The 27938-nt window shown below is 41.0% G+C and overlaps 2 protein-coding genes across 2 annotated transcripts in view; one reads left to right on the top strand and one right to left on the bottom strand.

The window, feature by feature from the left end:
* Window positions 1-14686, bottom strand: part of LOC139576495 (lipoxygenase homology domain-containing protein 1-like) — a 47407-nt gene extending 32721 nt beyond the window's left edge. The window contains exons 1-18 of the mRNA XM_071402659.1: window positions 13083-14686; window positions 12198-12312; window positions 9102-9182; window positions 8105-8289; window positions 7854-7952; window positions 7548-7696; window positions 5010-5133; window positions 4452-4561; window positions 4148-4288; window positions 3879-4014; window positions 3361-3521; window positions 2857-2943; window positions 2559-2694; window positions 2316-2470; window positions 1972-2132; window positions 1686-1762; window positions 1189-1385; window positions 393-585 (exon numbers count right to left, since the gene is read on the bottom strand). Coding sequence (XP_071258760.1) covers window positions 393-585; window positions 1189-1385; window positions 1686-1762; window positions 1972-2132; window positions 2316-2470; window positions 2559-2694; window positions 2857-2943; window positions 3361-3521; window positions 3879-4014; window positions 4148-4288; window positions 4452-4561; window positions 5010-5133; window positions 7548-7696; window positions 7854-7952; window positions 8105-8289; window positions 9102-9182; window positions 12198-12312; window positions 13083-13368 — 2593 coding nt within the window. The 5' untranslated portion in view covers window positions 13369-14686. The remainder of the gene's footprint in view (window positions 1-392; window positions 586-1188; window positions 1386-1685; window positions 1763-1971; window positions 2133-2315; window positions 2471-2558; window positions 2695-2856; window positions 2944-3360; window positions 3522-3878; window positions 4015-4147; window positions 4289-4451; window positions 4562-5009; window positions 5134-7547; window positions 7697-7853; window positions 7953-8104; window positions 8290-9101; window positions 9183-12197; window positions 12313-13082) is intronic.
* Window positions 14659-17177, top strand: LOC139576494 (large ribosomal subunit protein eL37). Its single transcript, XM_071402657.1, has 4 exons — window positions 14659-14931; window positions 15389-15524; window positions 15814-15898; window positions 17076-17177. Exons 1-4 carry the CDS (start codon window positions 14929-14931, stop codon window positions 17143-17145), a joined length of 294 nt encoding a protein of 97 aa, XP_071258758.1. The 5' UTR covers window positions 14659-14928; the 3' UTR covers window positions 17146-17177.
* The last annotated feature ends 10761 nt before the right edge of the window (window positions 17178-27938 follow it).

Genomic DNA, 27938 nt, shown 5'->3' with positions numbered 1-27938 from the left:
ACTCCTTTATTGGGGGTGTCTTGCTAATTGCCTATAATTTCCACCTGTTGTCTATTCCATTTGCACAACAGCATGTGAAATTTATTGTCAATCAGTGTTGCTTCCTAAGTGGACAGTTTGATTTCACAGAAGTGTGATTGACTTGGAGTTACATTGTGTTGTTTAAGTGTTCCCTTTATTTTTTTGAGCAGTGTATATAGCCTCTATGCGCCCCAATCAAAATCTTTGGATTCAAGTTAGTTAGATTTTCCATATCTGTGTGGATAGCCTGAGAGATTGATTGGATTCCCTGTACAGTATATTAAAAAATAAAGCAGGAAACATCTATAGGTGCGTGTCTGTTTATAATTAAATGGCTGTGTGTAAGGGTGTATTGTAATAGGTGTGTTTACATTGTTTAATGTCCAGGATCTCGCTAGGGTAGATCACCACCTCGGTCTTGCCGTCTGCCTCGTCCGTACAGAGCCAGCGGTGGCTGGGGAACATGTACTGACTCCCACTGGCCGGCACCATGATCTGGACACTGTCCAGGAACCAACCAGCATTCATCCCCTCATTGTTGTGGCCAATCATCAGACGGTTGATCTGGTGTACAAAAAAAACTACATTTATTTTTCTACTCATATTCACCAAATATTCAATTTTGTATGTATCTCGGGTTAACATCAATACATCATTTTAATGAAAGTCTGACTTATGTGCATGTATCTTAAGGATTCAGCCTTGTATGAATAAGGTATACAATGCTTGTGTATATACATCTTTCATTTTTGAGAGATTACACTTTGGCAGAAATAAAGGCATCGCCTCTAGGCTTGGGCGACATACCGTTTATACCGTATACCGAGGGTATGATTTTCAATACCTTAAAAAAAAAAAATCTAAATAAATGATATCCTTCTCAGGGCTCCAGCTATGCATTTGGTTTGCTAACTTGCTAGCTAAGTGGCTAGATGTCAAGATCAAGCTTCTTGGTTACAGCAGAGATATTCAATCCCCTCCTGGATCAAGATCCCTGTTTCCTTAAATGTTTGTTTTTGGGAGGGGTGGGTGGGTTGCGCCCCTTGTGTGCACATTCGTTAATACCGTATACCCCGGTATGGTACAGAAACAGTATCTCTGGATACCGTCCAACTCTAGTAGCCTCTAACCCAAACACTAAAACCATGAATTCTACTGTTACTGTACCTGTCCAATGTCAAATGTCTCCACAGTGAACACATCCACCCGGCCCACCTCAAAGTAGTTGCGCAGGTTGTTGTCAGAGACCACCAGCATCATCTTACTGGTGTCTTCCTTCTCCCCATACAGCTTCACAAAAACTGTGGAGTTCGAGCTGCCTCCACTGACGCTGCCTGTCTTCACCGACACATGATAGCTAACATCTGAAATGCAGAACTACAAGTTGTAGTTCAGGTGTGTTTATTCACTCACGTGGCAGTGGAAAAAATATAGTAAATACAGTAGTGTGGTCTCCGTACAACAACTTCAACAAACTTCTCAGTGAGTTGACAGCTCTCGTGTGGCTCAGCTGGTAGAGCATGGCACTTGTAAAAACAGGGTTCTGGGTTCAATTCCCACAGGGGAAAAAATACAAGTGTTTGCACTCACCATTGTAAGTCGCTCTGGATAAAAGTGCCTGCTAAATGACAAAAATCTGAATAGATTTTCCCACAAACACTTACTGTAAAGACGCTGTCCGTCTGAAAATGGCACCAACTCCCGAACAATCTGTCCATCATCCTCATTCCGATCTAGCCACCTGAGATTGTCAGGGAAAACATGGCCGTCTCAACTCTTACCCAAATGACCTGCTGTTATCTCAACCTGACCCTATTCTCTGATCACCTGGCACCTATTCAATCATCTTCCCCAAGGTCATAGATGTTACATACATTCCATACCTGTCCTAGGAGATACCTGGCTGTCCCTAAGTCATCTGTTCCACAAACTTCCTGTCCCATGTCTCACCTGCCGCAGGGGAACTCTACAACCTGAGACTCAGCCTGTCCCTCTTCCCTGACCATCACTTTCTCCAAGTACCAGCCACAACCTCCGCCCCGCCCGTTGTGCCCGATACGCACTCGCCGCACCTGCACGATTGACACCGCCTCAATAATGAACTCATCCATCTGAATCAGAGAGTGAGAGAGATAGAGAGATATATGAGGAAGACATTTATGTAAACTGTCTTGGTGAATCGATTACAGCTAAGGTATGTGGGAAATCCTGTTAATTTATCATTTGAGTAAACAGCCTATAGTGCAGTCCTTAGATATGTTCCAAGAGGCCTAGCGTGGGTCTCCTGGACTCACGTTGCCTTTCTCAAACTTGTTGACGTTGTTTTTGCAGTTGACCAGCGTACGTTCGCCTGTGTCCCCCAGGTCACCAATCAGATTGAGGAAGACAGTGGCGTCCGTCCCGCTGCCGCCAAACTTCCCCGTGCACACGGTCACACGGTACTTTATCACTACAACAACACAACAGCATTCACTTAACAACGCTAGTATGTTTGTATAGGGTGAAACAATGCAGTAGATGATCCTTTGTGAACTTACAGGGCAGGGGTTCAGCAATCAGGTTTCCAGTGGCAGGCATCTCTCTAACTAACTCGTTGTCATCCTCGTTAGTATCCAGCCAGCGCTCACAGGGGAACTTAAACTTCTCCTTCGTCAAAGTTTTCATCAGAGATGCCTGCGGAAACACCAAGACAGTCAAGAGGGCAAATCTCTTATCACATGTGCTCTTGTCAAATGCAGTGCATTATATAGGGAATAGGGTGTGGCACAGATAGAGAGAATCTGAACCTCAAGCTTTATTGTGGATTTTTTCTTCTTAATGTTTTCATTTGCTCACCTTGCTCAAATGCCACCCTGCAAAAGGGCTTCTCTTTTCATGCCAGATGCGACATTTTGTAAGCTTCCCCAAGTCAGGTAGCTCAACCTGTGTGTTGAAAACAAGAACAGTACACATCCATCGTTACTCAGTAATTCATCTGTCTGTCTGTCTGTCTGTCTGTCTGTCTGTCTGTCTGTCTGTCTGTCTGTCTGTCTGTCTGTCTGTCTGTCTGTCTGTCTGTCTGTCTGTCTGTCTGTCTGTCTGTCTTTCTGCCATTCTGTCGGTCTGTCCTTCTGCCTGCCTGTCATTCTGTCGGTCGGTCTGTCTTTCTGCCTGCCTGCCATTCTGTCTGTCTGTCTGTCTGTCTGTCTGTCTGTCTGTCTGTCTGTCTGTCTGTCTGTCTTTCTGCCATTCTGTCGGTCTGTCCTTCTGCCTGCCTGCCATTCTGTCGGTCTGTCTGTCTGTCTTTTTAGTCCACCCATCTGTCAGTCCATCCATCTATCCTAAACACATCATACACACCATGAACTTATCCAGCTGGCCCTGTTCAAAGTTGTCTGCTTTGTTGTCCAGTCTCATCTCGTCTGACTTGCCCTTCTCCCCATAGATCTGGAAGTAAACGGATGCGTCTGTTCCTGCGCCAGGCAGGTCTGACGTCCAGATCCACAGAGACCAGGGGTGCTCTGAAGGGAACCAGACAAACTGAGAAGTATTCTCCAAACTCAACAGACAAACCACAGATAGAGATTATATAGAATACAGATTATATAGAATTTGTTTTGAAAACTCAGTTTGAGAGTCAGTATTTTAACGGTTTCCATGTTAGAAACAAAAGTTATAAGATGTTTACATTCCACTGATATGAGAATGGAAATTGGAACTCTGTATGTTTGCAGCCCTGGGGCACCCTACTCAGATTATAAGCAGCTTTTTTCTATCTATTACACATGGAATGGGGTAAAATGTTTAAGAATAGCTAGGCGAGAGTATTAAAGATATCACATCCAAGATGTAATGAGAATTCAAGTAATGTTGCTTACTCTTCTGTTTCCTCTGCCTTAGTGAGACCATCTCATAGAGCTCTCTCTCGATCAGTCCATCACCTTCACCCTCATCCAGCCATTTACTGCAAGGGAAGGTCTGCTCGATCCCTGTGAACGGGCAGAACACCACTATCTGGAACATAAACACACACAAGAGACTCCCTGTCATATGTTTACTGGAAATAGATTGGGATGTTAAACATGTAAGGAAGTCATTTATTTCTATTAGTGTGTGTGTGTGTGTGTGTGTATGTGTGTACTCGCACCTTCTCGCAGTACCAGCCAGCGTTGACTCCTCCATTGTCGTGTCCGATGGTGACTCGGCTGAGAGGGCTGAGGAGGGCCGATATCTCCACGTTAAAGATGTCCGTCAGACCACGCTCAAACTTACCCCCCTGCAGGAAGATCTGTGGAAGAGACCGTGTACAATCACTATACAGACAAACACCACGTTGCTTTCACCTATGACTTCTAATGAATATGAATGACGAAAAGGAGGGAAGTAGCCACGTTGAACTAGGGAAATGCAATTCGTTATAAAATGACATGCTACTTGATGTATGACTATACCTTGCCGCTGTTCTTCAGGCCCTTGGTGCCGTGCATCAGCATGTGGATGTTGGAGTTGGTGCCAGCTCCTCGGATCTTCCCTGTCACCACCTGGACGTGGTACACAATACCTGGCGGGTACAGTTACGTGTCAGCTAATCAGACACTCACGTCTCCGCTTCAGAACACCCACTCAGAGAGGAGTGAACAGGAAAATGAACCAAATCAAAACATTGATAGTGTGGAAACTAGAATGAATGTCAGGAGGGTCTGAGATATTGTCCATTTACTGTTTGTTTCCTTTTTGAAATAATGAATCATAGCAGGTGTCATTACACTGAATGTGGAGACAACTGCAATGTGAATGTCTACACGCACCTCCTATAGCCAGAGGAATTTGCATATGATACTTATTTTATGTTGTTGCTGCTCAGCCCCCTTTTACTTGTTACTTAAAGTAAATCTATATATAAGAATATCTGCTTAATGAACCGAATACTGAATATACTGTAATGTAAGTGTAATGTGTCTTTTTGCTGTTTCGGGGGTCATATACAGTGTCGTCTGGTCTTTCCCCACCTGTGGGCTCACTGCCTCCAACTAGGATGTCCCTCTGAATCTTCCCATCATCCTCATCGATGGCGAACCAGCGGTTGATGGGGAACTCATACAGAGACTTGTTTCCCATGTCATCCAGAAGCACCTGCAGGGACAGGACCAGGGGCAATATACAGTTTGTGTTCAAGCCCCTTTCCTGGCCTCCCTCCCGTCTGCCAAGGGGTCTAACCCTATTGGCACAGTGTCTGTAACTGCATGATTCCTGGTTCAAAGCCCATCCTGGTTACCCCTGGTCAAAACCTTTACACTTGACAAATGTCCTTCTGGGAAGGAGGAGGACAAACAAGCACCTACATCAACCCTCCATTTCAGGAGTCAACAGGGTGACACATTCATGGGTCTGAGTACAGGATATAAACAGGACCATACATTAAAATAACACATTTTCAAGGTGCACGTTATGGTTTCTTGAATTAGCCCTGAATAAAATCATGTCTATCTTGGTGATCTTTGGTGTCAGTGTGTGTGGCAATCACCATCACATCTACAGACTGTCCCTCTACTGGAAATATAATCCCTTAATGAGGCCTGGTGTCCCTTTACTACAGGTTGGGTAGGATGTCCCTCTGGCGTGCCTGTGTGTGTGTGTTTGTGTGTGTGTGAACTCATCTCATGGTTCCACACTGTAACTGGAATGTGTTGGAGGTGATGGGACACCAGTCTCAGATGAGATGACAGGGAGGGGAGGAGAGGAGGAGATGAGGATCACATGTCTTAAATACCTCTCCAGAGACAACAGGGGCTCACATACAGTAAAACATAGAATAGGGCAGGATATGGAATGATATGGATGGATTGTTCCTTCATCTTGCATTTCAGCAGCCTCCGTCTAAAACAAACATTGTCTTAACAGTTCAGGCAACCAGATATGGGTTCAAATACATATGTATTTGATTATTTGTTATTTAAAATAATTATTCAGTGTATTTTTACAGTGGGATGTATTCATAAAATAAGCATTGAATGCAAGGAAGCCATTGAGCATTTGGTCTCCCTTAATAAAAACAAATATAATATAATAGCCAATTAGCGTTGAGCTAAACTGAGTGAGCTCAACTGTGTATGGTCCCAGCGCACCAAAAGAAAGTGTCATGGGTAGCCAGTTTGGATTTGGCTTCACTCCTAGAATCAATTTGAATTGTTGCATCTCGTTGTGTTGTTGTTCTTCGGTGGCTAGCCAGCTAGCTAGCTAAAATTGCCCCTTTCCTAAATTAGCCATGGATGGAGATAGGGATTTGAACTTGTGGTTTTAATTAATTCTCCATACTTGTGAATGATTATAATGGTGATTCTGATTCAACCATAAAATGAATTGTGCCCCTGAACTGAGAGGATGGAAGTTCACTATGTAGCTAGATGTAGAAGGTTAATGTTAACTAGCTAACGTTGCCCATGGAAGGAAGTTAGGCTAGCGAGCAAGCATTTTAGCCAGGTAGTAAATAAAAGCATGTACTATATGACAGTCATAGACTGTTTCTTCAACATGAAAGAGAGGAGGATGGCATTGGCGTTTCTCTACAAGCAGGGTGAGTCAACATGATTTTTCTACTTGCAGGAACACACACACACACACACACACACACACATACACAAATCAGAACCATGGACAGCCAAATCATATTTAGCTTACGTTGATTGGACTAAATAGTTTTTTGGTATCTTTTAGTTGTCACTGTTAGACTAAGAATAGGTGATTTGATGATGTTGAAATGTTGAAGTTGAAATGGTGCTGGAATAGTGGAGGCAGCTCCTGTTTAACTTTGCGACTTACAATAACTCTCCTTGGTTCTAAATCAATAGTTGCTTAGTAGTCTGAAAATGTCGGAAACATTAACTTTCTTGACCATGCTGTAGGTCATGTGACTGTTTGTTACGTGCAATATGCTTTGTGGACTTCACCGGACAGTGGTTGCTCTCCGGCTTTGTGATAAAACAAAGGTGTGGTTGAATTTATCCTGCCACTGTGTCTTATTGTCTTGGCCTTAGGCATATATCATGGTCGCAAGGCATATCAACTAATAGTTTATAGAGCAAACAACGCAATTATCACAACACATAGGTTGCAATATGGCTTTTTTCCCCTGGCTTGGCTTCCCCAGTGATACTGGTATTTGAGTATTTTTAAATACACAACCCAAAACAAGTATTTTAGTTGAGTATTTGAATGGTTATTTTTAAAAACCAAATAGTTGACCAAATTGTATTAAAAACTACCCGGGTTAAATGCATGGGAGTGTATTTGAGTTAGTGTATTTTTCCCATGTGTATTTCCAAATACATTCCAATATTCAACTACTTGTTTTTTTTCTTCAAATAAAGGTTATCTGAATACTTGTTTTGCAATGTATTGAAAAGTTGTTAAAATACCTGAAATAGTATTTGAACCCAGGTCTGCTGGCAACATTGGTTCCTTCATTTTATGAGTTTATATCCTAATGAGCCTCCAGATTAAAACTGTTAATATAGCCATAGCATAGTCTTGCTTTAACTGTACTGTACCTTGTCCACAAACCATCCAGCGGAAGAGCCTTTGTTGTTGTGACCCAGGGTAATCTTCCTAATTCTGCCGAGGTGGGGAGCTTCTAAAGTGAACTTGTCCTCCGTGCCTTTCTCAAAGTTATCCTTCTTATTGTCCAACCGCCTCTCACCTTTGAAAAGGGTCAGACGTAACACACAGAGCATGTTTGAGTACTATGGGCCCGAATCCTAAACTGTAAATCAGTAACCTACAAGATATCACATTTTAGTTTCTCAATCACTCATAACTAACCATTAAAATGACCTATTGTCTGGAATGAAACTCACCGGTGTCACCAAACTCTCCAAAGATGTTAATGAAGACATCAGCGTCTGTTCCACTGCCTTTTACATCTGCTGTGAACACGCTCACTACATACTTATTATCTACCAGAGAAAAACACACTTTTGATGAACCATAATACAACTAAATCAGATTGTAACTGGTTTTACATGTATTATGCCAAAATCTCAGCCAAGGACCTTCCACAGGTTGCATCCAACACAATCAAATCCAAGATGGCGGACATGATACCTACATTTGGGCAAGTCCATGGGGTCGAGACTGCCCAGCAGGTCCCTGACAAACAGGTTGTCCCCCTCCACCTTACTGAGCCAGTTATTACAGGTGAAGTAGAACCTCATGTGAGGTCTGGTAATATCTGTCACCACCACTCTGTCCAAGAACCAGCTGGCATTCAAACCTGTGTTATCATGCTCTATCCTACAGGAGACATATCAATCAATCAGTCAATCAATGAATCAATGAAACATATACACTGAGTGTACAATACATTAAGAACACCTGCTCTTTCCATGACATAGACTGACCAGGTGAATCCAGGTGAAAGCTTTGATCCCTTATTGATGTCACTTGTTAAATCCACTTCAATCCATGTAGATGAAGGGGAGGAGACAGGTTAAAGAGAGCCTTGAGACAATTGAGACATGGATTGTGTATGTGTGCCATTCAGAGGGAAAATGGCCAGGACAAAAGATTGAAGTGCCTTTGAATGGGGTATGGCATTAGGTGCCAAGTGCACCGGTTTGAGTGTGTCAAGAATTGCAACGCTGCTGGGTTTTTCACGCTCAACAGTTTCTCGTGTGTATCATGAATGGTCCACCACCCAAAGGACATCCAGCCAACTTGACCCAACATGTGGAACGCTTTCAACACCTTGTAAAGTCCATGCCCCGACGAACTGAGGCTGTTCTGAGTGCAAAAGGGGGTGCAAGTCAATATTTGGAAAGTGTTCCTAATGTTTTGTACACTATATATACTGTACCAAATCATACTAAATCCTGAAGGAAAGGTAAAAGTACTACAGGTCTCTAGTGCAGTTTCCCAAATGGTGGGTGATAGCAAGTCTCTATTAAGTTGCAACCTAAGTCAGGGTTTTGGCTAGAAATATTGTCTTTGCCAACTTGGTGGGTCACATAAAATGTAACATTTCGAACCACTGCTCTACAATAGTGTGGAAAATGTACATCTACACACATATCCAGTCTTCTGTAAAGGCAGAGGAGCTGTCATACCGTATCTTCTTCAAAGGCCCAACGTTATGAGTTTTGATCCTAAAGACGTCTGTTTTGTTCTTCTCAAAGGCTGTTCTACTCCTGAAATGGGAAGACAAGTAGGATAAAAGGTATGAGACTACACAGAAAATTCATAAAGAACTTCCCAACTCCTCGCTGTATTTTAAGGTCTTATGCATAATGCTTCAACTGCAATTAAGGTAGTAGAGAATTATTCTTGAACAAAAACAGGCATGTCATCAAGAAAGCATCCTTTGAAGCAAACTTTGAGAATAATGCAATTTAGACACACAATCGGGTGAAATTCTATTTATATTCCAAAATATTGAATTTTCACACCCAACAAAAACACTAAACACTAAAAACACTACTGCAACATAAGCAGGAGAAACACTAATCATATTACCAAACACACTTGTCTTACTATGTTTTCATTGCATTTACCTTATAGAAATGATTTGCCGTTCAAACCAAATCTCTTCAATAAGTATGAGCCATAGAATACCACAGTATGATTCATAATACCCATAAAACCTAGCAGTCAAATAAGGAAAGGGTTCCAATAGTTTTTCCACCATTAATTTTATAAACACTTAACATAATTGTATTATTTTTATTAATAATACAATTATTTTATTTTATAAACTCTTAAACATTTAAAATAAGGCCTGTGTTTCATGTAGGCTTACCCTGGTGTGGCATTTTGAAAACCGTGTAAATCTCTCTAGGACGAGGTGACCTTTATCAATATACACTACTGGTCAAAAGTTTAAGAACACCTACTCATTCAAGGGTTTTCCTTTATTTGGACTATTTTCTACATTAGAGAATAATAGTGAAGACATCCAAACTATGAAATGACACATATGGAATCATGTGGTAATCAAAAAAGTGTTAAACAAATCAAAATATATTTGAGATTTGAGATTCTTTAAATAGCCACCCTTTGCCTTGATGACAACATTGTACACTCTTGGAATTATCTCAACCAGATTCATGAGGTAGTCATCTAGAATGCATTTCAATTAACAGGTGTGCCTTCTTAAAAGTTAATTTGTGGAATTTCTTTCGTTCTTAATGTGTTTGAACCAATCAGTTGTGTTGTGACAAGGTAGGGGGTATACAGAAGATAGCCCTATTTGGTAAAAGACCAAGTCCATATTATGACAAGAACAGCTCAAATAAGCAAAGAGAAATGACAGTCCATCATTACTTTAAGACATGAAGTCAATACGGAAAATGTCAAGAACTTTGACCGTTTCTACAAGTGCAGTCGCAAAAACCATGAGGAAACTGGCTCTCACGAGGACCGCCACAGGAATAGAAGACCCAGAGTTACCTCTGCTGCAGAGGATACGTTCATTAGAATTACCAGCCTCAGAAATTGCAGCCCAAATAAATTCTTCACAGAGTTCAAGTAACAGACACATCTCAACATCAACTGTTCAGAGGATACTGTGTGGTCGAATTGCTGAAAAGAAACCACTACTAAAGGACACCAATAAGAAAAAGAGAGCCAAGAAACAAGAAACAAGAAACACAAGCAATGAACATTAGACCGGTGGAAATCTGTCATTTGGTCTGGAGTCCAAATTGGAGATTTTTGGTTCCAACCGTAGTGTCTTTGTGAGACGCAGTATGGGTGAACGGATGATCTCTGCATGTGTAGTTCCTACCGTGAAGCATGGAGGAGGTATTATGGTGTGATCGTGCTTTTCTGGTGACACTGTCTGTGATTTATTTAGAATTCAGGGCACACTTAACAAGCATGGCTACCACAGCATTCTGCAGCGATACGCCATCCCATCTGGTTTGGGCTTAGTGGGACTATCATTTGTTTTTCAACAGGACAATGACCCAACACACCTCCAGGCTGTATAAGGGCTATTTGACCAAGAAGGAGAGAAATGGTGTGCTGCATCAGATGACCTCCACAAACCCCTGACCTCAACCAAATTGAGATGTTTTTTTGATGAGTCTAACCGCAGAGTGAAGGAAAAGCAACCAACAAGTGCTCAGCATATGTGGGAACTCCATCAGGACTGTTAGAAAAGCATTCTAGGTGAAGCTGGTTGAGAGACTGCCAAGAGTGTGCAAAGCTGTCATCAAGGCAAAGGGTGACTATTTGAAGAATCTCAAATGTAAAATACATTTTGATTTGTTAAACACTTTTTTTGTTACTACATGATTCTATATGTGTTATTTCATAGTTTTTATGTCTTCACTATTATTCTACAATGTATAAAATGTATAAAATAAAGAAAATCCCTTGAATGAGTAAGTGTTCTAAAACTTTTGACCGGTAGTGTATTTACCCCCCAAAAATGAAATGTGAATTAGCTGCTAATGTGGCTATCATTAAGAACTACAAATACCATGGTGATCTAGACGAGACCGCCGAATTGAGGCAAAAGTAAGAATCTCTGGATTAACTATCTAATGTTAGCTAAATTTAGTAGTGAATAAATTGGCTGCATTTCTTTAAATTGACAATTCTGTGAACTGACTTATTCAAGTTTTAAATTGACACAATACCTGTTTAGCAAGGGTTTCAACTAGAGATGACGTGCAGGGATTTGTAGTCTTTCATGATGTCTACTTTGATGCTAATTAGCATTTTCAAATATGAGAATAAATGGAGCCGAATATATTGATAAAAGTCACCTTGTCCGAGAGAGATACATTTTTTTTCTCTTATGTACCCCAGATGACAGTTCTGCTCAAAATACTAATTATGTATTTTCAACAAACAAAAATACAGGATAAAATGTGACCCAATAGTAAAAGATTACCCCTGAAATACCTCTTTTCCGTGCTGTGAAATTGGATATAAAAGGATAAAGAACAAGTGTTAAACCTCAAACCAACAGAAACAATCAATATTTGTTTTGCAATTTAATGTATGTCAGTGTAATGAGAGGATTGGCTCTAATTAGATTACAGTTCAGATTTCTGTAGAGCTTTTCATGTTGTCTCAGTTAAGCTAACAACATCAATGTTAATTAGATTAAAATACAAACTGATAATTGACTACTTTTATTTATTCAAAAATTTAATTTTATATAATATCTAAGACAGTCCACAAAGGGGACTCACTTGCTAGCCAGGTGCACCTTCGGAGTGATGCCATATTCCCCGAAGAGAGTGATAAACACGTTGGCATCGGTGCCCGCCCCCCTCTCATCTCCAGTGATGGTCACCACCTCATACACTGCAGGGGTGTATGATATGGCAAAGTTAGAGGCACAGACAGACAGACAAAACACAGACAGACCGAGAATGAGATATAGTGTGTGTGTGTGTGTGTGTGTGTGTGTGTGTGTGTGTGTGTGTGTGTGTGTGTGTGTGTGTGTGTGTGTGTGTGTGTGTGTGTGTGTGTGTGTGTGTGTGTGTGTGTGTGTGTGTGTGTGTGTGTGTGTGTGTGAGTGAGTGACTAAAACAGTACTGTAGAATGAAAAATAAAGAAAGTCTACAACTAGTTGTAAGAATTCTAGGTAGACACCCAAAAAATGTAATAACATTGTCGGGTCCTTTTCATTAAGTTAAACAAGCCATTGTTATTGATAGGTGTCATGTTACATTTGAGATGCAGACATAGGCCTACCTCATACCTGTGAATACTTTAAGTGTTGTATTACCCAGAAAATTAAGGTCAACAATGAAGCTATTACACCAGGAACCAGCAACGATACAGCCATTGTATTAATCAAATGCAGTCAACCTATAAAGGGGGGAGCTCAAGCATTGAGAAATAGTTAAGGACGCAAATATTTTCTGTGTAGTAGACCTATTATATTTCTGGCAATCATGCTTGAAGCTAGCCAGCCAATAATACTATGAGGTCTGTATTTTGTATGTTCTTCCATTTATTGTTTGTGCCCATTTATTACCGTTATGTTTGATGCTGTGACCTGCTTCTGTTCCTGATCTGTGTGTCACATTCTAGTTACACAGTACAATGTACAATATAATGTGTCATACCTTTCTTCTTGTGGTACTCATCCTCATAGTTCTCCATGGAATCTGGCTCATAGTTTCGTAGTTCATTCTCATAGATCTCCACGTAGTTCTCAACCAGCTTCTTTTTTTTGCCTTTCACCTTTTTGGTGTCCTCATCACTGTCCCCCCCTGAGCCTTTCTTGGCCTTTTTCTTCTTCTTTTTGCCATCCCCTTCTTCATCCCCCTGTTCGCGAGGTTGTTCGCCCTCTTTCTTGTCTTTTTTTGATTTTTTGTCGTCGTCTTTAGATTTTTTGTCCTTTGACCCCATGTCTTTCTCCTGGTGGTCTTTATTCTTCTTGGTTCCCTTACTGGTGGCCTCAATCACACCAGGGAGCCTCTCTGCTCTCTTTTTCTTGTTATTGATGGTATCACTATGATCTTCATCATCTGTACTCTTAGACTCACTGCTTCTCACCTCATACTCCTCCTCGCTGTCCTTCTTAGCTTTCTTCTTATTTTTCTTTGTTCTCCCCCTTTTTCTTGCTGCTTTTTACATCAGGCTCAGAGGTGTCAGAGTGGTACCCTTCTTCTGGAGCTTTTGATTTCTTCCTCTTCCCCCTGCCAGCTCCAGCATCCTCTGTGCCAGTGACCCTCTTACGCTTCGTCTTGGGCTCTGGCTCCTGATCCTCTGAGCTCTCGTCATCCACCTCTTCGGTTCCACCACTGCCCTTGGCATTGTTTTTTTTTTCTTTTTCGGGGACATCTTTAATTTATTTACTACCTTGTAACTGTAACTGATTCCAGTGTGTACCGGTGAAACACGATTAAACTGACCTGTAGTGCCACCGTAGTGACCAGCCGGTGACAGCAGGATGGGGCCAGAGCCGTACAGACTCCTGGGTAGAGCAGACTGCAGGGTGGCTTGAGGTGGTTCGGGCAGCCCTCTCCTGCTGTAGTTCCCCATCTGAAACAGCAACAGCCACTGAGCTCATAAAAAATTACTACCACAGCTGGGTTGTCACCTGATCAGTTGAGAAAGCCCCTGTGAAAATCGAGAACACGACCGTTCTAACCTACATTAGAAGCTGATGAGGGTTCTACAACTCAAAGAGGAGATGTGTGGTTCAAACATTAACAAATCAGACAACCTGCCACTATTTTGAAAAACCGCTGAGAGATGGAGCTGGAGAAATGTAACCACTCAAATTCATTGACAGAGCTATGCATGCAAGTTCTTTACATACATCATATACAAATTGTAGTTTAAATGTTTTGAGGCAATACAGTATTTACAATTACTTTGTTTACAAACAATGGAATTAAACATGTTTATATTTTGTGCTGTGATGGGATACGACAGCAGAACTAAAGGCATTTACGTTATATTCTTTCAGTCAATGGATATAATTTATGATGACTCCCTGGTGACTATATAGGATAACATTTTTTTTTAAGTACCTCCTAAATCGCTCCATCAACTTCACGTAGTCATGATGAAAGTCCAGAGAAATATCCATAAAGAGAAACAAGTAGTAAGCACGTGAACAAGGGAGATGAAAATTATTTCAGATTTTCTGGACTCAAAGTTGGCAGTAGCCTCAACAGACCGCTAGTATTCGCTGTTGTTCCTGTCTCTCGAGGCAAAATTAGCATCTGGCATGATGGGATAACATTATCTGAAAATAAAAATTATAATATACAATACATGTTGTATTACAGTATTTTGTATTTAAATTTCAACGACCAACATCAATTAGTTACGTTCCGTGCTAGTGAAAGGAACACATTATTGGCAGCTCTTGTATTGCTACAGCATACCGGTACGGACTGAATTTAGTGCAACACAAAACCTTGTTCCGGTCTCTATCGTGTGAACTTCGACAAGAAGATGGTAAGAGTGGACCAAGATTACACTGAAAATCTCAAATCATCTGCTTTAATGCATTTTCTCCCTTCTCATCTGCATTATTGCTGTGAAGATGAAAGCAATGAAGTGTCACAGACCCCAGCATTTCACGGGTTCAGTTTCATAATCAGTAGTTATCAACCCGATGAATGAACTGTAACGTTAACTAGTTTCCAAATCATTCGCAAAATGAAAGCAAAACATTATTTTTGGCCCCCGTAAAATAAACAATTTTAAAGACGGCATTCATTAGTATGTCCTTTTTTTCATCATGTAAAAAAAAAGCAAAAGCCGTACCTAGGTTTCACTGGTTTTCACTAGCATCATGTTAGCCAGCCAACTGACATAGCTATGTGACATGCAGTTGTATGTCATGCTGTGTTTGGAATGAACTATACTGTCCAATTGTTATTACTTATCATACATATTTTATGTTTCCCAGACGAAGGGAACGTCGTCATTTGGTAAACGTCGCAACAAGACGCACGCCCTGTGTCGTCGGTGCGGCTCCAAGGCATACCACCTCCAGAAGTCCTCCTGCGGAAAGTGTGGCTACCCCGAAAAGCGCAAGAGAAAGTGTGAGTGGCTCATGCTGTTCTTGAATGTCTGGCAGCTGGTTAGCTAGTTGTTATTGTTATTGTTATTATCAATCAGCGCATCCATCGGTGTGACCAATGGGGACTCATCAGTGAGGCTAGATGGATGGATGTATGCCGCAGGTCATGTCAGGTGTTTTCGGTGATGCATAACGTTATGTCAAAAAGAAAAGATAGCTGACAATTAAAGATGTCCGCACACGCGGGGTTTAGACAAGCTGCAGTTTTGCTCTTCATTGATTCTAACACGCTCATCATTTTACCCGTGCAGATAACTGGAGTGCCAAGGCCAAGCGACGCAACACTACCGGAACTGGCCGTATCAGACACCTGAGGGTCGTCTACCGCAGATTCCGGTGAGTCCAACATCCTTCTTGCAATGAATTTCAAGGGTGGTTTGCATATGTACATCAGATGCAGACAGACGGCAATGTTTCCCACGGAATTCAAAGACGAGCTGTTCTTTAGGCATGATTATGTACCTCAATTTCTCCATTGTTTGCTTGCATTTTTGTCTGTTGAATGTGAGACTGGATTAAACGTTTTGGCTGTACAGAGAAGCACCTGATTTGCCCCCCTTTTCTGACCTGCCGAGTCACTTGAGACTGTGTATGTCCTTACAGTAGGCCCTATGTAATGTAACAGGTGTGATTTCACTAGCTAGGTTTGCCTTGATGGATTTGGTTGTGGTCTACACAGATACATTTCAGTGCCGGGTTGAACCCTCAGTTTTGTTGATGTTGAGATAGTATTAGGGTTTATTTGATATACCATGAGGTAGGTGGTGTTAGTTTTATTTGTTTGTTTAGTTAATGACTGTTAGGTAAACTACTTGTCAAATGTGTTTTTCTGCAATAAAATTGTGACTAGGCTGGCATGATTTGACAAGGCCATGCTAGTGAGAGACTTGAATGCTTGTTGACATCACATGATCACTGGAGACTTTTGATATTGCAAAGTTGGAAGGCTTATTTCACTGTTCTTTCTTGAATGTTACCTGGCACGAACAGATATTGTTGCTACGTAAGTTGCTCGCGAAAGACCCGTCTCGTATCACATACTCAGCTCTAAGGCGTGATGTTAGATTCATTTCTAGTAGACTTATAGACAACACTGAAACGGGCAATATATACCCAATTAAGGGCATTAAAGCTAACAGAAACAAGAAAGATAAAGACAAGTGGGAGGCCATGTAACAATGGAGGGACGTCATACCACACATCACATTGGTCATAGTGTTAACCCATACAGAAGTTATTTTGATCCGGATGACACTGAAGTTGGACACCGCTTTATAACACATCCAAAAGATTTTTAAGATGCAGAGTAGGCTTATATCAATTGAAAAGAAAGGAAAATACCCAAATACCCTTCTGCCATGCCATCTTCCAAGCGGGTGGTACATGTTGGGGGATGGATGGGGTTACGTTCCTCACAATGTAAAGCATTTGAGACCTACTGATATAAATGTAATTTACAATTCATTGTCCTCCTTCCTTGTTAATTAAATGTGTTTTCTCTTGTCTTTTCCAGGAATGGATTCCGTGAGGGAACTGTCCCTAAGCCTAAGAGGGCAGCAGTGGCTGCCTCTAGCTCTTCCTAGGCTGAGTTTGAAATAAATTCATCATAAAACAACTTGATGGCCTCTCATCCTCTTCTTTGGTCAGTTTTAGGTTATACAATGAAGATCAAAATGTTGAACCGTTAACTCTGACAAGAACCCTAGCAGCAACCATTAAGTGTTGGGATCAATGGAAGCTGCTGAGGGGAGAACGGCTCATAATAATGGCCGGATCAAGCAAATGGAATGGCATCAAAACACCTGGAAACCACGTGTTTGATGTATTTTGAAAGCGTTCCACTGATTCTGCTCCAGCCATTACCACGAGTCCGTTCTCCCCAATAAACGTGCCACCAACCTGCTGTGGTTGGGATTTTTAGTTTCAGTTTTATCACTGAAACTTGTTTGAAGGAAGGTTTTTCCTGCAACCAGTAGAGGGACACATTTCTTCATGTTTGTTTCTTGAGGATCTGAAAAATAATCTGAAATAATAGAGAGTAGGTTTATATCAATTGAAAAGAAAGGAAAATACCCTTCTGCCATGCCATCTTCCAAGCGGGTGGTACATGTTGGGGGATGGATGGGGTTACGTTCCTCACAATGTAAAGCATTTGAGACCTACTGATATAAATGTAGTTTACAATTCAAATAATCTGAAATAATAGGGCTCTATTTTGCTGTGCCCTAGGAATATTAATTCAGGAGCACCAGTGCGCCTAGAAAAATGTACAATTCTAGCTTTAATATCTAAAATGTTCTTCATTATACTCGTAGATTTCTTAATGTGCGCCTACATTTTCCAATTAAGGTGCACCTTGTAGAAAGAGCTCAGCATAGAGCCCTGAATAATTCACTTGTTTATTCTTCAAAGTGCATCAGGCAGAAAAGGTTTAGGATTCTTTAGTCACAGTATTGTGATTTTGACAAAAGAGGCATGAGGGAGGGGGGAAAAGCATGTTTGAATAGATATTTAGCAGTTCTAAAAATAAATATATTTCCCATAACTCAAACTACTGGATAAAATGTGAAAATGACATGGGACTAACTGTTATAGTAATTGGTTTCAATACAGTAACTGCAAATCACTGATGTGTTTGAATATACATTCAAATGGTTTCCCTAGGGCTGGTATACAGACAGTGATACTTGTGGTTAACCAAACATCATTACACTGCTTACTTTCAAAGAGCCCAATCCCACAGATCCTCTATAGCTGCCAGGTGACACTGTCAGTTTGCCAGATCAGATGTCCATGAGGTTTTCCTGCACGGCCACTTGGAGAGCATCTCAAAGCCACAATGTGTATGGCCTCTTCCATTCACTGAACATAACGTTTAGAAGTCCATGTAATAGGAAATGTATCTAGCTTTTGTTTATACTAGCTTTTGTTTATAATAGATGAAGCCAAACTCAGTGGCTCTTCTCATATCTACATGTCAACAGTGTTTTAGTGTAAAGGTATGTGGTAGAGTTGATACATGTGCACGACACCGTTTTGGAGATGTTTGACATAACATGTAGAATTGGAATATAAGTAGCTGGCACACCATAGAAGGGTGGGAGTGGTGTTTTGCATTGCAGAGAAAGTTCTGTCTTCTCCAGTTTTCCATTAGTCAATAGTCTCCCAACTTAATTGGATTCCCATGGCTGTATATGCTTATTTTCTATCAGAATCCAGAAGGAGCTTTATCATAACAAAGCCGCTAGTCGCTAAAAAGACAAAAATAATAAACACCATGGCAACTCCCACAGTCCATACAGGATGAAGTGGCGGGAATTAAGAGGAGATATTTTGTCACAGCAGGAAAGGAGAATAACCTATCTACAGATGGTGTGTCAAAACTCAGGCTGAACTTTACCTGTGTTTGTTTTCCTTACTGAAAATGTTGCAAGAGGACAAAGCTCTTTGAAAAACTTGATACTAAGTGCACAAATGTGAGGAATTTTACTCAAATATAGTCAGAGTTGGCTTGTCAGCATCAATAAGGTACAAAAGGTACTGGACTTTTGAAGTACCTTTGTAGCAGGGTTATATAGCCTACCAATGGATCCATTTCAAACAGCCAGATGTGTCCAAACTGAGAACCAACTGCTGTTCCTTTATTTAGACTACTCCTTTAGTTTAACATCCAGATACTGTATATGTACTATATCATGGAAGATATCATTTTGGTCAACTCTGAGTCAAGTGTTTTGAGTGTTCATAGAACCTAATGGATTAAACCCAAGTGTTATACCCCAGCACAATTCCAGTAGAAACTCCTCTCGCGGTGCAATGAGTTATATTTGAAATCTTCAGAAGATGGCTTGTGTGTGTGTGTAAAAGAAAAGGGAGATGATGAGCCAACCACTTGGATGCCTAACAGCCAGACTGTTATTTTGGGACAGGTTCGTTGCAAATTGGAAAAGGAATTGTTCTGAAAGGAAATATACAGTGCATTTGGAAAGTATTCAGAACCCTTGACTTTTTCCACATTTTGTTATGTTACAGCCTTATTCCAAAATAAAAATCCTCAATCTACACACAGTAGTAATCCATAATGACGAAGCAAAAACAGGGTTTTAGAAAATGTTGGTAATTTATTGAAAAAAATCTGAAATATGACCTTTACATAAGTATTCAGGCCTTTTACTCAGTACTTTGTTGAAGCACCTTTGGCAGCGATTACAGCCTAGAGTCTTCTTGGGTATGACGCTACAAGCTTGTCACACCTGTATTTGGGGAGTTTGCCCATTCTTCTCTGCAGATCCTTTCAAGCTCTGTCAGGTTGGATGGGGAGCGTTGCTGCACAACTATTTTCAGGTCTCTTCAGAGATGTTCGATCGGGTTAAAAACTGGGCCCTGGCTGGACCACTCAAGGACATTGAGACTTGTCCCAAAGCCACTCCTGCGTTGTCTTGGCTGTGTGCTGAGTGTCGTCGTCCTGTTAGAAGGTGAACCTTCGCCCCAGTCTGAGGTCCTGAGCACTCTGGAGCAGGTTTTTATCAAGAATCTCTGTGTACTTTGCTCCGTTCATCTTTGCCTTGATCCTGACTAGTCTCCCAGTCCCTTTCGCTGAAAAACATCCGCACAGCATGATGGTGCCACTACCATGCTTCACCGTAGGGATGGTGCCAGGTTTCCTCCAGACGTGACGCTTGGCATTCAGGCCAAAAAGTTCAATCTTGGTTTCATCAGACCAGAGAATCTTGTTTCTCATGGTCTGAGAGTCTTTAGGTGCCTTTTGGCAAACTGCAAGCGGGCTGTCATGTGCCTTTTACTGAAGAGTGGCTTCCGTCTGGCCACCTCCGTAAAGGCCTGATTGGCGCAGTGCTCCTGAGATTGTTGTCCTTCTGGAAGGTTATCCCATCTCCACAGAGGAACTCTGGAGCTCTGTCAGAGTGACCAATGGGTTCTTGGTCACCTCCCTGACCAAGGCCTTTCTCCCCGATGGCTAGCTATAGGAAGAGTCTTGGTGGTTCCAAACTTCTTCCATTTGAGTCTACCACAGGTAGACTCAATCAAGTTGAAGAAACATCTCAAGGATGATCAATGGAAACAGGATGCACCTGAACTCTATTTTCGAGTCTCATAGCAAAGGGTCTGAATACTTACAGTGGCAAGAAAAAGTATGTGAACCCTTTGGAATTACCTGAGTTTCTTCATGAATTAATCATAACATTTGATCTGAGCTTCATCTTTGTCACAACAATAGACACACAGTGTGCTTAAACTAATAACACACAAATTATTGTATTTTTCTTGTCTATATTGAATACCTCATTTAAACATTCAGTGTAGGTTGAAAAAAGTATGTGAACCCCTAAGTTAATGACTCCAAAAGCTAATTGGGGTCAGGCGTCAGCTGACCTGGAGCCCAATCAAAGTGACAAGATTGGAGATGTTGATTAGAGCTGCCCTGCCCTATAAAAAACACTCACAAAATGTGAGTTTGCTATTCACAAGAAGCATTGCCTGATGTGAACCATGCCTCGAACAAAAGAGATCCCAGAAGACCTAAGATTAAGAATTGTTGACTTGCATAAAGCTGGAAAGGGTTACAAAAGTATTTCTAAAAGCCTTGATGTTCATCAGTCCAGGGTAAAACAAATTGTCTGTAAATGGAGAAAGTTCAGCACTGTTGCTACTCTCCCTAAGAGTGGCCGTCCTGCAAAGATGACTGCAAGAGCGCAATTCAGAATGCTCATTGAGGTTAAGAAGAATCCTAGAGTGTCAGCTAAAGAATTACAGAAATCTCTGGAACATGCTAACACCTCTGTTGACGATTCTACGATATGTAAAACACTAAACAAGAATGATGTTCATGGGAGGACACCACGGAAGAAGCCACTGCTGTCCAAAAAAAACATTGCTGCACGTCTGAAGTTTGCAAAAGAGCACCTGGATTTTCCACAGCGCTTCTGGCAAAATATTCTGTGGACAGATTAAACTAAAGTTGAGTTGTTTGTAAGAAACACACAACACTATGTGTGGAGAGAAAAAAAAGGCACAGCACACCAACATCAAAACCTCATCCCAACTGTAAAGTATGGTGGAGGGAGCATCATGGTTTGGGGCTGCCTCAGGGCCTGGACAGCTTGCTATCATCAATGGGAAAAGGCATTTTTATCAAGACATTTTGCAGGGGAATGTAAGGCTCTCTGTCTGCCAATTGAAGCTCAACAGAAGTTGAGTGATGCAACAGGACAACGACCCAAGACACAGAAGTAAATCAACAACAGAATGGCTTCAACAGAAGAAAATACGCCTTCTGGAGTGGCCCAGTCAGAGTCCTGACCTCAACCCGATTGAGATGATGTGGCATGACATCAAGAGAGCAGTTCACACCAGACATCCCAAGAATATTGCTGAACTGAAACAGTTTTGTAAAGATGAATGGTCCAAAATTCCTCCTGACCGTTGTGCAGGTCTGATCCGTAACTACAGAAAATGTTTGGTTGAGTTTATTGCTGCCAAAGGGAGGTCAACCAGTTATTCAATCCAAGGGTTCACATACTTTTCCCACCCTACACTGTGAATGTTTACACAGTGTGTTCAACAAAGACATGAAAATGTATAATTGTTTGTGTGTTATTAGTTTAAGCAGACTGTGTTTGTCTATTGTTGTGACTTACATGAACATCTGATCTGATTTTATGACCAATTTATGCAGAAATCCAGGGAATTCCAAAGGGTTCACATACTTTTTCTTGCCACTGTATGTGAATAAGGTATTTCTGTTTTTATTTCGCTTTGTCTTTATGGGGTATTGTGTGTAGCTTGATGAGGAAAAACATTTATTTAATCCATTTTAGAATACAGCTGTAATGTCATTTTTTGTTGTTGACAAAGTCAAGGGGTCTGTATACTTTCAGAAGGCACTAAGTGAATGTACAAAGTGTAGATGTTTGCACTTTGAAATGGTTGAATAAAGAAACAGCTGACACAAAGTGTGTTTGTTAATAGTGCAAAGTTCATAATGACTAAACCTTATTTTGTTTACATCATTACTGATGATCAAACCCTGGTTTCTTATAAGTCAGCGAGGTGTTCTTTTTTTCATGTTCTTCACATCGGCTCAAAGTGAGTCAACCTGGTTGTCTAGTCCTATTGCGTCATTTGCTCGTCACATTCAGGTTGACTTATTTGTGGATCTGTTTATTTTACATTTCACATCATAATGATAAATGCCTGGAGAGCACAACTGAGCCCAGAGGATCTAAATGTTTTTCTTTTTAAATAGTGTGTGTACCACAAGTCTCAGCCTCTCTTAAATGAGACATCAATTTGTCAGACTCCTAAACCTGATCCTTAACCAGTGAATACAGAACAGGAAATATATTGAGGGTTCCGGGTGAACTGTAACAGATATTCAACTGACAAATCTCAAAGTCCATTGCTGAGAAAGTACCTCTTTATGCATAATAATGACCATGTTAATACAATGAAAAAGGTCACGCAGAGCGTTCATTATATTCTTCTCACATAAGTTACAATTCAACTATTCTATTATTTCTTTATTTTACAATTAAATGTATATTCTTATCATGTATTTCTCACTATCTGAGTGAAGGGTGAGGTTTCAATCACTAACGAGGATAGATGGATGCAATCTAAGAGGCAACCACCACATTGGAGGAGATGACAGTTCCTGTAAAACTCATTGAGACCAGAATCCTGGAAGAGAAGGAGAGAGAGGACCCTAATAGGGCTCCTTTTAAAGGCTCTCCCTCGCCAATAACCTTTTTGGCAAGGTCCACATTGGAGGACTTCACCTCACATCTGCAGTCCCTTAGATCTTGACGTATTTGCAAGTCCCTGCTCCTCGCAAATACACTTAGAGGCGACATTGGATATAGTGTGTGCGTGAGTAAGTGCACTTGTCAACCATTCCCAACCTCTGGTAAAGCGCTTACATTTGTTTTGATCCATGCCACTAACAATTAGAACCGTTGGCCCAAACAGTGGAAATTCATCACAGCTGGCTTCAGGCTAAGACAGAGATGCCAGAGCTGTATCCAAATGATGACATTTTATCAAATTAATTCAATCATTATTTCACAACAGTACATTTGTATTTTGCTACTTTACTGTACCAAGTTCACAAACAGCATATAGTGCATACAGTAAATAAACACACACTATATCTTTACATATTAAATTAAAATTCCCTGTTTTCATATTTGGAGAAAAAAAATCTGAAATGTGCTCTTTTGTCTTTTGGTTTCATGTTTGAGTTCATGTTAACTCTTAAATCAGGGTTCCCCAACTGGTGGGCTGAATTTGGCCCGTGGATGGTTATATTCTAAAAACACCAGGAAATCAGCTCCAATTGATTTTACTTTAGGTAATCTGTATCCAAGTATTCCCACGCATAATAGAAAGAAGTGATCGTATTCAAGCCAGGTTTAAAATTACTATGTTTTAGTCAAATATGATATCTGTTTAGGCATCTTGCGGTCAATTTGCAGTCTACAAATATTTTTTTATTATGTTTTGGCCCCCCGACCATCCACTCAAGAAAACAATCAGCCTGCGACTGAATCTAGTTGATCCTTGTCTTAAACCATTTCAGGGTGTCTGGAAGCTGCTGAATTAAAGGCTTTAGTTGTTGTTGTTTTAACCTGTCTATCAGGAGGAACCTTCTACCAGACCCAGTTCCCCATATCCACTTTTTGTTTGTAAGGTTCCTATGCTTCCCATTTATCTCACTCACTCAATTACAGACCTGATGGGAGGGAAGCCATTTTGAATATGATTCCCCCCCAAAATACAGTTTCACATCAGTAGAACAGGTATTGGTCTCCTGGGGCACCGCAATTAAAAACAGAGCAATCACACAGTTAGGATTTGGGAAGACTGGGGTCAGTCTTGCCTTCGGCATGGCCAGGGTTTGGTATGGGATGCTGGGCACTCCCATATACAAGATCAGGACACGCCCATGGGCACTAAGATAGCGGTGGCGTTCCTGCCTGACTACATTGCAGACTTTGCAATGCAAAGTCTGCAATATAGCTGTGTGCCACATCATCGACTGGCAGCAGTCAGGCAGGTTGCTAAATCATATAACGTGGTTAGTTGATATGTTAAACACCTATCCAGGCGTTGTGAGATCTGGCAGGTGTCGGCGTCGTAGTCAGGAACGCCACCATCAACACGGGTACTATATGTTAAATATGGTCCAGTCCACTGCCCCAAGAGTTAATATGACATTTGACCACTGAGTAGAGCAGCATCCCAGAATATCTAGGCTCTTGTAAAAGTCTGAGAGCGTCTCCAGAAATCGCTGGAGACCGGAGTTGGCTGGTACACTAGCTTGAAGCTGGGAAATGCTTGTGTGTTTCCAGTATTTTAGTCACAGGACTCTATTGATTTACTTTTCTGGAGGTCTAATACAGCCTTACTCACTCCTCTTCGCTCGCTGTGGTGCATAAGTATGTGCAATATATATTTTCTTTTACACTTTGTATTGAACTACAGGTCAACTGACAAACTTTTGTAAAAAAAAAAAAAAGTATACTCTGTAATTATGACACTCTACTTCCCTAATTTTGGGACGGGGAAGTGGGTGTCAGTAATTAGTTATTAGTTATATAGTAATAAGTGCTGTGTAATCTATTAACTGTAATATTAACATTTTTCATTGCTTTATGATATTTCGGTTGAAGAGGTCTGACACCTAAGCCGTAAAAGTGTCCATTATAATGGATTTGTATGAACTTAACCGATTCCCCTTTCAACTCCATTGACCTTTGGGAATGATGTCATTGGGAGGAACATGGATGTCATTTCGAAGCCAACACACACACACATCAATTATTCATGGCTTTCATCAGCAGGTTCTACCATGTCTGTCTTACTCCCTTCCTCTTATATTACCATTCCTTTGTTTTCTTGAATTCTTAACAGACGACGTCCATTTTGGGCCCTTTGGTTTCTTGGGTTAACAATGTGAGGTGTTTACCATAATGTAAGGCGATGCCAAAACAAATGACATTGAAGAGTAAGTGCCATGTCTAATTTGTTTATTCTCACTGTTGGCCTCAATGTGTGTATTCCATTCAATGGGTACTACTGTACGTTCACTCTCTTCCCTTGGGTGCATCTCTACTGCTTAATATTGTTCTTGTATGGAGCTAAGTGCATTCCCATCTTGCTAAGGCCAAATATTTAGTACATCGTTTTAAAAAAAATTTACTAGGCAAGTCAGTTAAGAACAAATTCTTATTTTCAATGGCGGCCTAGGAACACTGCCTTGTTCAGGGGAAGAAAGGCAGATTTTTACCTTGTCAGCTCGGGAATTCGATCTTGCAACCTTTCGGTTACAAGTCCAACGCTCTAACCACTAGGCTACCTGCCACCCCTTTTGTTTTAATCATATCTGATCTGCTTCATTTTCAGATTCTATGCAGATCATTTTGATTGTAGGCATATGAATTCTGTAAATATTGAGTATTTCACTAATTGAGGCCCTTGTTCAGTGCTACAGCCACAGCTATAAAGTTTAGCCACAGCTATAAGACTTTTCTATTTACTGTGGTTTCTTTTACATAACAACGAGGGTCAAAGTGTTTCATGGGAAGGTGCTGCTTTTAATACTGTTCTGAACCCCATTAATTAAGCTTGTATTCTGAATCCGATGTTTGTGTGAGGCTTAACTGAAGGTTGACTAATTCCTAGACTGCAGCTGCTCAAATCTTCTTCTCCTTCCCTGGTCAGCGAACACTTTATAGCTGTGGCTGTAGCACTGAACAAGGGCCTCAATTAGTGAAATACTCAATATTTACAGAATTCATATGCCTACAATCAATAATGCCATTGTAGCCTACCCTCAGACAAATGTGTAATATTGACAAGGTTTCAACCATTGCCTGGTCTTCATCTCTCGACATTACATTTGTTTTAGTTTTTTCTACCCACCACCTGCAAAAGAGGCCTTCTGCACGTCACTAAAGGCTTATATTCTCTACCATCCCATAGTTTCTGATCTCTGCCATGTATATTGCCTTAATAATCATTACGTGGTCTGTTGTCCTGTTCATCTGTAGGTGAACAGTGCCCTAATGTTGAACAGCCAGTGTCAGCCCCCAGGAGACACAGGACAGAGAATTCATGTTGACATGAGTTGTGTTGACTTAAAGCAGTTTCACATTTCTATGTGTTACTGTAATGTTACTGTAATGTTACTGTAACAGCACAGAACTGTGTCTTATGGGACGTTACTGGCCATGATACAGTAGAATGGATGGAAGTGGGGCCACTAGCTCAAACCTAACCCTGAAACCTAATAGTTTATGAACTTGCTCGTCAACTATATGCCTATTTTTGTCCATTAAGCATCTAGTGGCTCTTTATCTTATGAAAGGAAGATGCTTAAACATGTTTGGTAAAAGTGCAATCAGACATGGGTCAAATGCAAGACAATTAGTACAGTGAACAAGGCCATAATCTTTTTGGAAGTACTCCATGCAACGTGTTTTGATAAATTACAGTTTCACAGATCATCTTCTTTCTCCACCCCGCTGTTGAGGTTTCTCATGTTGAGGTTGGTTGCTCTCACACTCTCTGTGTTGATATCCCATTCTCTGTGTATTTGCTTTAGCCACTGAATTGCTTGTTCAATCTTAATAGCGTCAAATAGGAGCCATGTATATTGGTCGTTTTATGATTGAAGCTGGCTCAGCTAGATTATATCCTGGGAAGTCTACTTTATGCTCATCACAATATATGTGTGTGTGTGTATGCGTGCGCGTGTGCAGTTACGTGCGTGTGTGTGTCTGTGCGCACACACACATACTGTTACCAAAAAGAAGATCTGGGATTATTTTGCGTGTTTGAACCTGAACTCATCGTTAACAGCCTTGGACCCAAGTTCGTTAGGGTTTGTTTACCCAATGACGCTTGTGTAAACTTGGAAAGTAGTGGCCTGTACCTTTCAGTAGCATCTGTGTGCTTATAGGTGTCATAATATGACCTCTGAACTCTGTCACAAATTTGAGTGTGAAAACCCTCCTGTGCTTACATAAATGATTTCCGCTTGTTCTTAGATGACATGTAGTTTAATAACACACACACACACACACACACACACACACACACACACACACACACACACACACACACACACACACACACACACACACACACACACACACACACACACACACACACACACACACACACACACACACACACACACACACACACACACACACACACACACACACACACACACACACACACACTACCTGAGACACTGACCTAAGTGCATGTTGTTTTGCACATGCACACATTCACAGTCTCATTGGTGGTCCAAAGGAAATGGAGTCATGCACTTATCTTTGAAGCCAAAATG

The sequence above is a fragment of the Salvelinus alpinus genome, chromosome 5 (genome assembly GCF_045679555.1).
Source record: "Salvelinus alpinus chromosome 5, SLU_Salpinus.1, whole genome shotgun sequence".
Lineage (NCBI taxonomy): Eukaryota > Metazoa > Chordata > Actinopteri > Salmoniformes > Salmonidae > Salvelinus > Salvelinus alpinus.
The sequence above is the reverse complement of the archived record's forward strand: the minus strand, read 5'-3'. Positions and strand labels throughout refer to the sequence as shown.

Coding starts and splice junctions, on each gene's coding strand:
- LOC139576494 (XM_071402657.1), top strand. Junction 15,525..15,813: donor CGAAAAGCGCAAGAGAAAGT/GTGAGTGGCTCA, acceptor TTACCCGTGCAG/ATAACTGGAGTGCCAAGGCC. Junction 15,899..17,075: donor GTCGTCTACCGCAGATTCCG/GTGAGTCCAACA, acceptor TGTCTTTTCCAG/GAATGGATTCCGTGAGGGAA.